Source organism: Poecilia latipinna, unplaced genomic scaffold (assembly GCF_001443285.1).
Source record: "Poecilia latipinna isolate Pla-1442-1.1 unplaced genomic scaffold, P_latipinna-1.0 Scaffold688, whole genome shotgun sequence".
Lineage (NCBI taxonomy): Eukaryota > Metazoa > Chordata > Actinopteri > Cyprinodontiformes > Poeciliidae > Poecilia > Poecilia latipinna.
In genome coordinates, this window is record NW_015113304.1 from 215,141 (window position 1) to 229,359 (window position 14,219).

Sequence of the window (14,219 nt, forward strand, 5' to 3'; positions counted from 1 at the left end):
ATTGGTGGAATTTTAAACAACTGCAATGGGCTTTATAGGGGGTGCTTAAACAGTGATGAAATGTAAAATATTTCAGATATTTAGAAAAAAAAACCCAAATCAATTCAAGCTGGAATTGTAAATGAAATATCTTTTATATTCAGAACATAATTTTGATGTATGTTCACATAAAAAAATAAAAACTACTGCAGTAATGCAAGTTAACTGACATGAAAGGCCTCAACAGAGAGAAGACCAGCTAAGGCTAACCTGAGCTCTGCAGCTCCTTCAGCATGGTCTATATTTGTGGATGACTAGAGGCGGGTTCTCGTCTATGCCCTATTCACAACAAGAACTCATGCAGTGTTTTCATGCAAGAACAAAACACATTTCTTCTATCAATATGGCAGAGAGAAAGAACATTGACAAATACCATACACTGATTATTTAGTGAATGAGTCTCTGTGTAAGGCTTTGCTGCTGAGCCAACACTTCATAATTCCATTTCCTGGAAGTCAACAAATCATTGAAGATTAACTGTGTGCAAACATCCGTTCAGTGTGGGCAAATCATCTGGGGTTCTGCAAGTCTATCGGCTGTTGCATCAGTTTAAATCATTTCTGCTCACGTCGGACAGATTCGTCACATTTCAGTGATATTGGCCTTCGGAAATCTGACCTCATAATTCCCTGGATCCGCCAAGCTCAGAACATCAGAGCTTTGGGAACGATAATAACCCACTCCTCCCAAAACCACATTACAGAGCTTTGACACAAGTCATTGTGTTGAAACAATGTGTGGGCTGCTCACAAGCTATAGACAACAAAAGGAAAATTTGGAGAGCATCATCTTTGTTTGTGGCTGGCCTGGATCGGGTGTGTCAGACTGAGCAATCGCATCTAATAAGAGCATGAACTCAGTGGCTCTTGTGCCAGGGATCAGCTGTGAATGTGTAGTCAGGAGCTGAACTTCAGAAGGAGCACCAGCACAAGAAATGTAAAAATCTGTTTGTCAATCATGTGATCAGCACTATCTTCTTATCAACACTTATTTTGTAGGATGCATTGAAAGAAACTGACGGGTGATATTAGGCAGGAGCAGTAATCAAGCTTTCCATAAACTTTAGCATAAGAGTTAAAATCGTTTATTGGCGGCAGCAACAGAAGAGTAGACAAAGGCATGCTGAGCTAAACAGACAGCAGAGTGAGCAGTCAAACATTATAAGAAACCCCCATAAACTCAACATAAACCAACCTGATCAGCACTGTTTTAATCTGATTGTTGGAGAGCAACTATGCCCAAAAAAATCTCTCTCTCTCTTTTAAACAAAAAAAAAAACAACAACTTTGGACTGTTTAACACAAAACCAGAATATACTTGTGCCACTGACGTCATGCTGTTTCATGCCTTGGCAGCAGGCATATGTATAATAATATACCAAAAGGACCCATTCGATCTCTGTAAAAAAAAAAAAAAAAAACAACAATAAAACAAAACAAAACTGTGAAACAAGGTTTTTATATATGATTCAAAGACAATGACAAAATAATACAAATTAAACATAAAACTACTGTCTCCCAGAAGTCATTAATCACTTGTAATTCTTATCTACATCTTATCTAGGTGCACATCTGGACCAACCTCTATCAAGCACTTCTGACAGCTTACAATCATCTAAGAAAGTCTCACACATTAACTCCATAAGGTGTTTTAATTAAACAGCTTCTACCCCCCCAAGGTGAAGAACTGCTGTGGCTCAATTACAAACAGTGACAGGAGAATGAAAGGCGTTCTGCTTTGTGTTGTTCAAGTGACATTCATGCATCTCACAAAAGCAACACACGACCTAAGAAAGAATGCTTTTAAACTTGTGTTTCACAAATAGACCTTTAAATTTGAACTTTATATTGGCAGTATAGATGTCTTTGATCTCTTGTGTTTTATGGGAACTGATAAAATATTTTATCAGTTCAAGGGATTGCTGATTTTTACAGTGTTTTAGCTTTTCATCAGTTACTCTGAAAGTCTGTGCTTTACATGTTTTATTTTTCAAGAACTATTTTATATTAGGAATTATTGCTGCCCATGAACTACCATGTTTCTTCTTATGACTAGTTATAGACTTTTATATGAGCAGCAGTCTTATGCGAATGTGACGTTGGAAGGGTTTGCTTTTGTCTCGACGTGGCTCTAGTTTTACAGGGTAAGATATTGACTGGTCGTGATCCTTCAACAGAACCCAACTTCAAAAATCTGAATTGATCCTTCAAGGTGGAATAAAGTCATTACAACTATCTACACACATGAACCACTTTGGGGTACAACACCTCATCGGTCCTAGGTTGAAACCCGTCAGCATTCAGCAAGGTGTTATAACCAATCATCAGAGATTTGTACAATTAGCATCAAAGCATTAAGTTACTGCAGATTTGTAGGCTGGTGCAAATCTTCTGCCACGTCTTAAAGGTGCTCCCTTGGTTTACGATGTGAACTTCTTGTCATATGAAACCAGTTGAGATTTGTGACATGGTGCATCATCCTGCTGGAGGTAATCATCAGAGGATAAGTTGCTGTGGTCATATAGGTATGGAAATGGTCGGCACAATACTCAAGCAAGCTGTGGTATGAAAACAGTGCTCAGTTGGGGCCCATAGTTGCACCAGCAGCCTGAAACCTTGATACAAGGCAGATTGAATTTTTGTGTCTTGCTGTTTTATTCAGCTGGGTTTGTGGGTCAAAGTCACATGTTTTCACTTATTTTGTTATTTAAAATTGCCTCTCAATTACTAAATATGTTTTAAATATATCAAAAACAACAGCTTAGGAGAGAAAATCTTTAAATATTTTATTGTTGCATTGTTTTGCTTAATATATGCAAACCTGCTGTTTTAACATTAAGCACCAAATACAGTGGGAAAATAAGTATTGATCATGTTAACATTTTTCTCAGTAAGTGTTTCTAAGGGTCCTTTTAGCATGCCATTGAATTGACACCAGATGTCATTAGCCACCCAAGTAATTCACATACAAAAGCAAAGCCAAACAAATAAGCCCACAAATTAAGTTATGTGTAATAAAATGGAATGAAATGGGAAATTAACTTTGAAAAGTAGGAAAAGAAGCTGCACAGAGCCACAGGGAGCCAGGAAACCAGTGAAATCAGCAAGCATTGAGAAAAAACAGTGCTTTCTAACAGTGCCAGTTAATATCCTGCTGGTGTAGTTGATTAAAAAAAAATGTTTCTCATTACCAAGGATGCCGTGATGGATAAGGGCAAAGAGCTCTCTCAAGACTTTTGCAACCCAATTGTTGCCCAACAAACTGATGCTATTGGTTGCAGATATATTTATAAACTTTTTAATGTTCCACAGTGGAGTAATTTTAGTGTAAGTCATACATTACCAAGTGGTCCTTGGAAGGTTAATGCCAGATGTGTCACTGAAATATTCAGGAGAGTTGTACAAGAGCAAATTACCACTAACGGAGAACTTCAGAAACTCCAGCAATTAGCAAGTACAAATTTCACATGAAACCTACAAATAATGCACTCAACAGTCATGACTTTCATGCAGACTAAGTGCGCTAGGCTCCATTATAAAAAAGACAAAAAAAAAATGCTGAAGCTCGTTTAAAATTTGCTGTGGATCTTTTGTAAAACACAATGAAACCTTGGGAGAAAAGGATCTGGCCACATGAGACCAAAACATAACACTTTGATTGTCCAAACATCATGTTTGGGCAAGTGGAACTTCACTTGAACCCAATTAAAATCCATTGAAAATCCATTGAAAAACAGAGGATCACAGTATGTGAAAGAGGAATTTATGGACTAATTAGTTTGAATTTCATTTTATGTTGTGTTGTTCCTGACATCTGGTGTGAATTTAATATCAATGGGCTCTTTAGGAATACATGAACTGAGAGAAAACATTCACATGTTCGACATCTATATTCCCTCTTGTATATTTACAGCTTGACACCTCCACAAATCCTTCAGTTCCTCCATTCATTCCACTTGATTTCCACAGAGGCCAGTAAGACACCTTTTAGTTCAAATACGTATAGTCAGTTGACAGTAATGCATAATGCTACATAAGAAGTGCAATATCTCAAAGTTCAGCTTTGTCAAAGCAAAATATCTCAAATTTGGCACTGATATTTTCATGTCCCACAAGTCACTTTGGATAAAAAAAGAAGCTCTCAAGTTGAAAGGACACCAGGCCCAAAGGTTTTTATGTTTACTCCATTACAAACTCAGGTTTCCTGGAAGCGTTCTGTTCATTAGTAGTAGTGCACTCTTCCAATAGTCCCTGTTCCCGTCCCCAGGATGTCAGGCTGGCCATTCCTCCAGATCTCCCGGATGATCCGTTCTCTCTCCTCCAGCCTCTGTGCGCGCTCCAGCTCCTCAGCTGACGTAAAAACGTTCACACTCAGAGTGCCGTCTGACTGGCTGGTATGATTCCCAACAGGGATTTCTGTGATGGGCAATGGAACAGAGGCCTCTCCTTCATCCCCTTCCTCATCCTCGTCATCATCGCTTTCCTCGTCTTCCACGCTGACGTCTTTTAAGGGGTTCTTTTCAGGCGTGGGGGGAGCGATCCTGGTCCGCGGCTTACAGGATATGCGGATCACCAAGAGGCAGAGGGTCAACACCAGGCCGAAACACACTCCGAGGACAAAGTAAAGCCCAAAGCTCTCCGGGTTGGCTGCAGAGGAGACACATACAGAGCATGATTTCCCAAGTAGAGTGTTTTACATGCTGAACTTTGCTCCTGTGTTCTGTGCTGTGACTTACCTTTGATGTGTGCAAAAGCTGCAATGCTGTTGCTAAGGAGATCCATTTCTTTTTTCTTAACGTCCATTTTTTTTTTTGCCTTCAGTTTTTCAAACCTGAAGAACAACAAACATAAAACACAAGATATTTATTCTGAATCTGTAATATAATCTGACTTAAATCACCTGGACTCCTTCAGGTGATTTCCTAATCCCTCCTCCCCTAGACCTGCATTCTGTTCAATGCCTAAGTGCAAACCCACGACTTCTCTGGGCTGGGTGGTGTGAGACCTCCAAGTCTGTGGCTTCGTGTGGTATCACTGTAATATATTTAGGGGAATTGTTTCTGAACCATGGCTCTTATTCAATGCCTTCCAAAAGTATTCATGCACCTTGAACTTTTCCAGTTTCACGAACAAACTTCACTGCATTTCATCAAATGGAAAGAAACCATTGTGGTTTCCATGACCTTTTTTAACAACAAAGAAAATAAATAATTTAATCTTCTTTCTGCCTCACTATTGTGCATTGCTTTGTGTTGGCCTAGCACTTAACATTCCCCCAAAATGCAGTGCAATTTATGACTGTAGTGGGACAAAATGTACAAAAGATCCAATGACTTTCAAAACATAGTAAATCAGGTAAAGTTCATCCTTCCAAGTGGTCAGACAGATCTCCTACGTATCAGATAAGACTCCAAGATGAATTAGAAAAGAAAACGATGCATGTCGTATTGTTTGGAGGTTGTGTCCCTGACATTCAAGTGGTCTATCCTTCCTGTATCCTTTCAGTCTGGCGAGCTCTATTGTGTTTGTGTCCATTCATTGCGTGCTCTCGTGACTCTTAGCGCTCTTTAGGAAGTCTTCATTCCTAAAGAAAAAGATTCACAAAGAAGCCATGGAGTAGTGAAGGTTCATTCTCTCTTGAAGCACAAAATTTAACGTCCAGCAATCCTGGTCTGGTGTTTTGTAGGGAGTAGCTTTTGTCCTTTCAAAAAATCACAAGGTTTGTTATGTTCGCCATCATTGTGTATCATCATTTTGAAAGTGGGACTATTCCTTGATTTCTTCACTCAGTAGCACTTTGCACGTTGGTTCATTCTGTGCTGTTACTTGACGTTGATGTGTACAGAAGCTGCGATGCCGTTGAACAACAGCAACAACAAAACCTCACTGATTTAATCAGATACAAAGCCTCTAAAATGCAAATAAAATCAGTTTTTAGTGTTGCTGTCTGTTTTAAACTTGCAGCATCTATACTGGATTTTCAGGTTTGGGGAAGGTGAGAAACTATTGATTTTTCTATTTGAAATTTTGACTTTGTCTATTTTTTCAAAAAGGAGCCTTGAATTTATTCCTTAGTAAGAAATGAATGCAAATTTTTATACTTTTTTAAAAAAAATGTTTGAGTAACAGAGCTTTAAGTCAAACCACATGTCTTGACGGTGCGTCAATCAAATGTCCTTAAATTGCACAAACCAAGTGTTTGCGTTTGCTTTCAACTCTTAATTAAAAACTCTGAGAACTTCAGTGCTTGATCGCTCTCATTATTTAGCCATTCCTGGGAATTATATTACACTCAGCCTTATTTGTTGATGTATTCTGGAAAATAAAGGAATTTAAACACCAAACCACATTTGTAAACCATGTGTAATCTGGTCGACTAATGAACTAAAAGCCATGGCAAGAATTCCACAGCAAAAGCAAACCTATTTACACATTAGAGTTCAGTTTAAAAATGAAACTCACCACAAAACGGAACCCTAAAGAAATTCTTCAGTTGCGACTCATAATGCAAAGCGAGGCAGCAGTGGTCTCGGTCCGTTCACTCTCTCCCTTGCCGTTGAATCGGGGCCCTATGATCTTTGGTCTTCAGGCTAAACAGTTCATTTGGCCACCCTGAGATGAGAACAAACACAGACACACACACACACACACAGACGTCAAGCTACATTAGCAACAAACTCACTGAGGCATCTGCAATGCAAACATGGACAGGGCCTTTGCAGAGTATGCTGCCCAGAATGAGACTGGAGGAAAATCTGCTGATTTCTGGTGTTTGAGTTACTTTTATGAAGCATGATATGCACAAAAACTTCAAATTCTTTCAGAGAACTGCATCTGGGTTTGTCAATTTATTCCATTTATTTATTTATTTTTATCCTTAATTTAAAGTGTCACTACTCACTACAATTACTGCAATTACTTATTGCACTGTAACAGACGAATCCTTTCTTGCTGCTCAATACTGCAGCATCTTGAACATGCTACAGTTCACCATGTTCACAATAAAACTGTCTGTCATTATATCTTATGGAACAGTATAAACATAGAACTGATTTTAATAAAATGTCAAGGACACATTATTGGCAAATGCTATCCCTAGAATGGTTTGGATCAATATCAGAGCAAAATAAAATCCAGATCAGGACGCTGTTAGTAAAAGCTACATAACATGGTGCGTATCACCAGGTGGAGGATGCTGTGAAATATGCTGAGCTGTGTATTTTTTAACCTATACTCCTGTTTAGGAAACACTCCTCTGCCCTGCCAGCTGCTGTTGGTTTAGGAGAGACCCTTTGCTTTCCTGAGCTGATTTTGATCTTGCTGACTCTCCACACAGTGCCTGAGTGAGACAGTGTTTGGGGAGTGAGAGGGTGAGAAACAGAGCAGCCACTGTGCCAACATGTTTTCCAAGTCACCCAACCCCCCCTCCCCCAACGCTGATGGGAGGAACACGGAGACCTTTTGTTTCGCCACTGAACGGTTGGGACATACCTGGACAAAGTCTTTTGAGCATTTTTCATTTTATGTCACATTTAAAAAATTACGATGCTCATCTCCACCCTCCTTTATAGTTTATTTCATTCATTGTTATCAAAAGCAGATTTTGAATTGATTGTTTTTTTTGTTTTTGTTTTTTGTCATAATCCTTCTTGTTAAGGTTAAGTGAAATTATTGGACACCTGTAGTACCTCATATGGCCTCTTCTCGCACAGGAATTCAACCAAATTTAGCTTGACCACACAGGAGGAGCTTCTATCAGTGGGTAATAACAAATGGATACCTGCTTATAGCTTGTCAAGACCTTTACTAGCTAAGTTGTTTTCTTCCCAGACCAGGGAATTATTAACAGAGTCAATCTCTTTCCAAGCAGCATGTTTAATATCCTATGACTCAACCTTCACTCATTTTTTCCAAGTGTTTATTTTACCATTTAAGACCTTGCCCTACCTTGCAGACTTAAAATTAAGGCGTTCTCTTTCACTAATGGTCATGCCTAAGTGACTTGATGAATGTTTTTGTTATATTATGTTTTGATTATTAAATCTGGTAAATGCTATGAAGAAAAATAATAGTCCTGCAGGGATTTTAAGACAGAAACATAGGCTTATGTAGATTTAAAAATACAAACTACAGCTAAGCAAACAACTATTTATAACTGTGCATGTTAGGTTATATAAAAACGGGAGGATTCTGAATTGTTCTCAAATTTTACGACTTTTAGCACATTTTTGGTTTTGAATATAATGAAACGTAAATAGAAAGAGGAGTGGAAACATGATTTTCCAATTACCTGGTCAAACGTGCAGCAACACATGCTTTCGTGCAGCAACGTCCTGTGACGATAAAGATTTTTTTTTTTTTTTTTTCCCTGCTAGCTTATCTTCTGCTCTTTCCTGATTTCACATCCGCAGGTCAAACACAAGCATCCTCTTCCTGAGTTTTTTTTTTTAAACTGCAGACTGTTTAGGAATCTCTTGACACATTGAGATCGTTTTTTACCAAGTCTGAAAAACATGCCATAAAAATTTTATGAAGCAGAAAACAAAATATAATCCCAGGACAAATGGCAGGCTTGAATTAGTACAAACGTTTTAGGTCAGAGCTGTTCAGGGGCACCAAACTAGAGCTTTGCTGCTGTGACATGGAACCTGGTCAAAGTCTATTTCTGGCCAGGGCTGTTTGCTTTGGTTTAGATGGAGGAGCAACATGGAAGAAAAACTCCAAATGTAGCACAGTCTTTTTCTGGCCATCCACTTCAAGATAACCACAATTCCTCTTCCTTCTGCCAAAGTCTGTCCCTTTTTGAAGGGAACACATTCAAGTCAACAATTTCCTGCACTGTTGAAGCTATTGTCTAAAATTGGGAGGACTCAGTGTCTAAGTTTTCTACTGTATACAGCTGTCAGCTGTGATGGTCATCAGGTCAGTTCAACTTATATCCCAGAAGTGCAACTTAAAGTTGTGTTTAGAGCAAATAAAACACAAGAAATAAGAAAACTCTGCAGGTCTTGCAAGCAATTTTCAAAATTCCATTCAAAAACAGAAATATGTTTCAATGGAAAACATTAATCCCATCATTTGACAAAAACATTCAAGGATGAAATGTTAAGAAGACAGTTTTTAATAAGTAAATCAGATGCAATAAAAATACACAAAATAAAGAGACTTAAATTAGTATTTCTGTCGAATCAAAAAATGTTTTAAACGTTACTGGTTTAAAAAAAGGTTTTTAGGAATTTATGAGTGACAACTTAAAAATTCATGGAAAGAAAACTTCTCCAACATTTCCTGTGCTGCATAAATTAATAAATCTGGGTGTCATCTGCATAGTGAGGAACATAGAAATCATTTGTCCTGATAATACGAGCAAAAGAAAACATCCTCCATTCAAAAGCCACATGAGTCAATTCCCCGGTGTCAGAGCATAAACCTTTAAAATAATCTCCATTTTGGGTGCTTCTTGTCACTCATAAATCATGAATTAAACAGGTAACAGCCTGCAATTGTGAACTTTCAAAGACAAAGACTGGTCTTCTTAAAACTGGATTCAAAATGTATTGAAAACAATCATCCACACCATTATATTCTGGCACCTGCAATCATGGCACAAAATCACTTTGATCCTCTTTTCTGTCACCTTGTGATGCTGGGGCTGAGCTTCAGCAAGATTCCATCATCAAGTTTAAATTTCTTAATGTATTTAGTTGTTGCCATATGATAGGGCCAGAGTCCGTAAATCTGCCTTGGAGTCGACATGCAGAACAATTGTTTCTGACTTTTTCAAAGTAGATTTTCAGTTGCAACTGAGAACCAGGTCATAGCAAAGACTTGTCACAAAATACAATACAGCAATCCTTGATACTTATTTCATAAACTGTCCAAAGACTTTCCACAATGAAGAAATCAAAGTCATAAGCCTTCAGTGAATTAACACAGAGAGTCAAGACACATTTGATTTAAACACAGAAGATAAAAAGGTCAGATTACACCAGGGAGTGAGTCTTGGCTATTTCCCCATTGTAATGACACATGCTGGACCACAGAAGGGGAAGAAGTATTTTTTTATACCTCAAATTTCAGCTAAGCTCCTACAACTGTGGTTAGTCTGGAATGTAACTACACACAATGAAAATAGCTGCATTTCCATTAAATCATATTTTGCTGTTTTGAGTCCACACACAGGCGCTCTCCAGTGAGCAAGATCGCAAAGGCTGCCATCAGGATTTATAGCAGCTAGTGTCTTCCCACTTGATTGCGTTCATTAAAACATTTCTGCTTTGATTTGTTGGCTGCTACTGAGCAAATGGTCTGGACTTAATGATCCGTGGCATCAAAAGCAGTCATCTGGGTCATTTATTTACTATTTTCAACTTGCAGAGCACATTCTGAAATGGGCTGCAGCAAGTTCCACTTAAATAAATATACTTAATCGTAGCGGTGTCTCAACACTGCTTATTCAGTTATTCACAATGAAATTCCCTGAACAGCTGAGAAAATGTCAACAGGAGTCTCAAAACTGCCAAAGTATATGAAACCTTATCAACAAATATCTGCTGGAAGGATTTCATGATAATTTTCTTACACCTATAATCGTGCCACAGAAGAGGCTCCAAGTTCTGCAAATATAATTGAACTTTAGTTCTTTCTACCTAGTGGGAGTAAAGGTGCAGGTATTGCTTTACGTTTTGTAAACTGAAACGCAGCCCAGACCAAGTTCTGTGTTTACAGTGTCTGTGAAAGCATTTATGAAGATCAGCAGAGTGAAAGTAATATCCTTCACAAGCCAAATTGAACATTTTGTCTTCTTCAGATCCAGGCATACTAACAAGAAGGATCTCTGGAGAATGCAGGGATGCGCTTCCTCCAAGTTCCTTGGTTGGGAGCTGAGATTGATATTAGTTCTGTTTCCCTCTTGTCAGCCAGGGTTGCTGACATAGACAAAGAGATATTGTTTAATTTGGAAAGAAAACATGAAGGCAGTTCTTATTTAAACTAAGCCTTAGTGCAGATGCTGAGCTTGACCCTGAACAATTCACAAAGGAGGAATGGCATTGAATTTTAATCTTAAGAAATGAGTGGCAGTTGTTGAAAACTGATATTCATGGAAGATTTCCTGTCTGATTTTATTCCAATCAGACAGAGCTTAAGGTGATCTGCAAAAAAAATGATGAGCATGTTAGCCTTTCCATGTGGATAATTCCTTTTACATATTATTGAAACAAAGTTGCCAAGTACAAATTTGCAGACTACAAATTTCAAGTTTTTATTCGCAAGTAAAAGTTAAAATGTTCATTTTTCTTTCTGTTTCACAATTATACACTGTATAATTTTCATGAAAAGTTTGATCATTGACACACTGATGTAAAGCCCCATCATTCTGTACAATTTTATATTCTCTGCTGAATCTGGACCTGGACACAATCTGTCATCGTTACATGACAGATTGATCACAGACGTGTTTGTATTTTCTGCTGAAAGCTGATGAACAGTGAAAATATGTAATTTTTTCCTAATGCAAATAAATGTGTCTTTCAGAGTATTATGGTGTCATAAAATGTAAACTATTTAATAAATAATACAAAAGCATGAGGAATGTTCTAACTCTGAAAATAATCTGTAATTGACCTGCATTCATCAGAAACATTGCACACTGCAACACACGAAAGCAGATGACTGCCGTTCCTCAGCGGCTCTTCTAGATTACAGTTCAGCAGACAGGAGACTATTATTACTCACCTGCCTCTCAGTGCCTTGTGTTTAGAAGAAAATCCCTTTTTGTTTTTAATAAACAGCAAGCAATTAGTGATGTTTTGTGTGTGAATTTGCATCTTCTGTAAACATTAATAAGAAACTGCATCACGGGGGATTAACACACAGCGCTGGGTCTGCCTTTATGTCAATAATGTGGGCTTCAAAAAACAGTCACATGATGTGAAAACCTCACACTTATGGTCAAGTGCAGGTTGGCTGAGCTCATGTTAATTGGAATAATTACAGTGTGGTTTTCACACCTCTACCTGGGTAAGTGTTACGGTTTGCAATGTGAATCCAAAAATAAAGAGGAGCAGGAGGAACTGATCTCTGATCTTGCTAAAACAGCAAGGCTGCAAATCTTGCTAAAATAGTTTTTTTTTTTTTATGGTGTCTATCAATGCACTTTAAATTAATGGCTGCCCTATTTAATTCTACTTTAAGGGTTGGTGTAAAATCTGCAGCATATCTACTTGGATTTATGACTTTAGGGCACTTGTCTTAATTTTTCTAACTCAAAACTTAAAAAATGTCCTTTTCTTAAAAAAAAAAAAAAAAAAAGTTATATAAAACATAGTTTTTTCCCCACAGAGTATACACAAAACCTGTGTGTGACAGTGGCACAGAGGTAAAGTGTAAGCAATGTATGGAGGTGTTGGTCCTCCATGTGGCTGTCATGGGTTCGATTCCTGGCCCAATGACCTTTGCTTTTCCTTCTCTCTCATAACCCACTTTCCTGTCTGATAACTGATAAAGTGTCAACAAAACCTTTCAAAGAGTGTGTGAACAAAACACAAAGATCCATGATCCATTTGGGAAAACAAAAGAATATATACAAAACCTAAAAATAAGTCTATGTTGTGCTTAAAATCTGTAAGTATGCTGAAGCATGATAGTTTTTGATGACTGAGTACTTGTTATAAAAGGTTTTAAACCACTTAGAGAAAACTGACTATGAAATTGTTTATTTTTAACACAAATTATATCAGCGTTAGCTCTTGTCTGCTGCCAGTTGCAATTGCAAAGTGTCACAAAATACTAAAGTCAGTCAATTTTCATTGCATTTATGTGGACTGCACATTTGCATATAATAGTTAAGGGGTTCTTTTTGTTTATGTGGGACTAAAACTGAATTTTTAAATAATCACATTTTTTTCACATGCATCTGTGTTCTGCCTTGTGATATACTTAATTTGACACAAACTCATGAATAAATAAATACCAGCTTTTCTTTGAAGGGCACAAACGTTTCCAAGAGCAAACACAAAATCAGCCAAATCAGACATTCATTCTTTTCCATTTGTTATTTGACTCCAGACTTTTAGCTCTGTTTGGACTATGAAAATAACAAATGCTTTGTTGTTAATATAATGCCAGCTTGCTAAGAGTAAAACAAAGAACTCAATCCCATTGTATCCTGAAGGGTGTACCCTAGTGCACTGCTCGTCCTGCGAGGAGAAGGTTTTGCCGGCTGAGGCAGGTAATGTGAGGGTAATAGAGATGGGGACTGAGCTGGGGGGTTAGGGCAAGTGGTTAATGTCATCCAGATGTGTTCCAGATGTGAGGTAGAGTCTGAATGCTTCACTTTGTAAATCCAGAGGATATACAATGTTTTGTCTCCATACGCACCTTATTAAGACACTGAATTAAGCTTGCATTGCTTCAAAGCCAGATCGGAGCAGATAAACATTTACGGGTATTGGTACGTGTGTTGTCTGTATGTTAATACTTGAAAGACATCTGTATCTGCTCTTGCTTTGCATCCTCACACATTTACAGCTCAATAAATAGAGCTCTGACCACGTTATTGTGATTGATCTGGGTAACTATCCAGAAGCATAAAAACATGAGGTCTTTTGTTAAATCTATGAACCCACAAAATTGCTTTATCATTCAAAACACATGCTCGCCCTTTGTTTGACTTGGCCCAAAGAAATTGGTTTATACTACCTGTAAATGTGTTGCAATGTCTCCAGATTTAACAAGTGTCACCGTGGCAGGAATGTGTTTGTGTAAATAAAGTACAGTTAAGGTTGTTAGCATGGTTTAAAGTCCTGTTTGTCAGTGGCTTTGAATGAGCCTACCAACTATTAGCAGACAGGATAACTCCAGCACTGCTATTTGTTATTCGGATCAATTGAATCAGAATATCTTGATATTTTTATAATCCAGACAAAATCATACTAAAACTCAAACCCTAACATTGTAGAGTCATTAATGATAACATTGCGCGACAGCCTTTTAATTTGTATTTCAGTCATCTATTTATTTGAAATGAGTATGTAGCATGGTCTATTTTGATGCAAAGTTTTGATAAAGACTTGATATTCACAGTAAAGTTTTTTTTTTTTTTTTTTTTTTTTTTTTTTATAAAACTGGGACTGTGAAAATTTTTTCCTAACATCCACTTTTTTTATATTTTTTGGATTC

At 37.7% G+C, this 14,219-nt stretch overlaps 1 protein-coding gene across 1 annotated transcript in view; it reads right to left on the reverse strand.

Annotated features, from left to right (window-relative positions):
* Window positions 1-1,107: 1,107 nt before the first annotated feature.
* Window positions 1,108-14,219, reverse strand: part of eva1ba (eva-1 homolog Ba (C. elegans)) — an 18,903-nt gene continuing 5,791 nt past the window's right edge. The window contains exons 2-4 of the mRNA XM_015044709.1: window positions 6,501-6,650; window positions 4,775-4,869; window positions 1,108-4,685 (exon numbers count right to left, since the gene is read on the reverse strand). Of these exons, the coding sequence (XP_014900195.1) occupies window positions 4,261-4,685; window positions 4,775-4,841 (492 nt within the window). The 5' untranslated portion in view covers window positions 4,842-4,869; window positions 6,501-6,650 and the 3' untranslated portion in view covers window positions 1,108-4,260. The remainder of the gene's footprint in view (window positions 4,686-4,774; window positions 4,870-6,500; window positions 6,651-14,219) is intronic.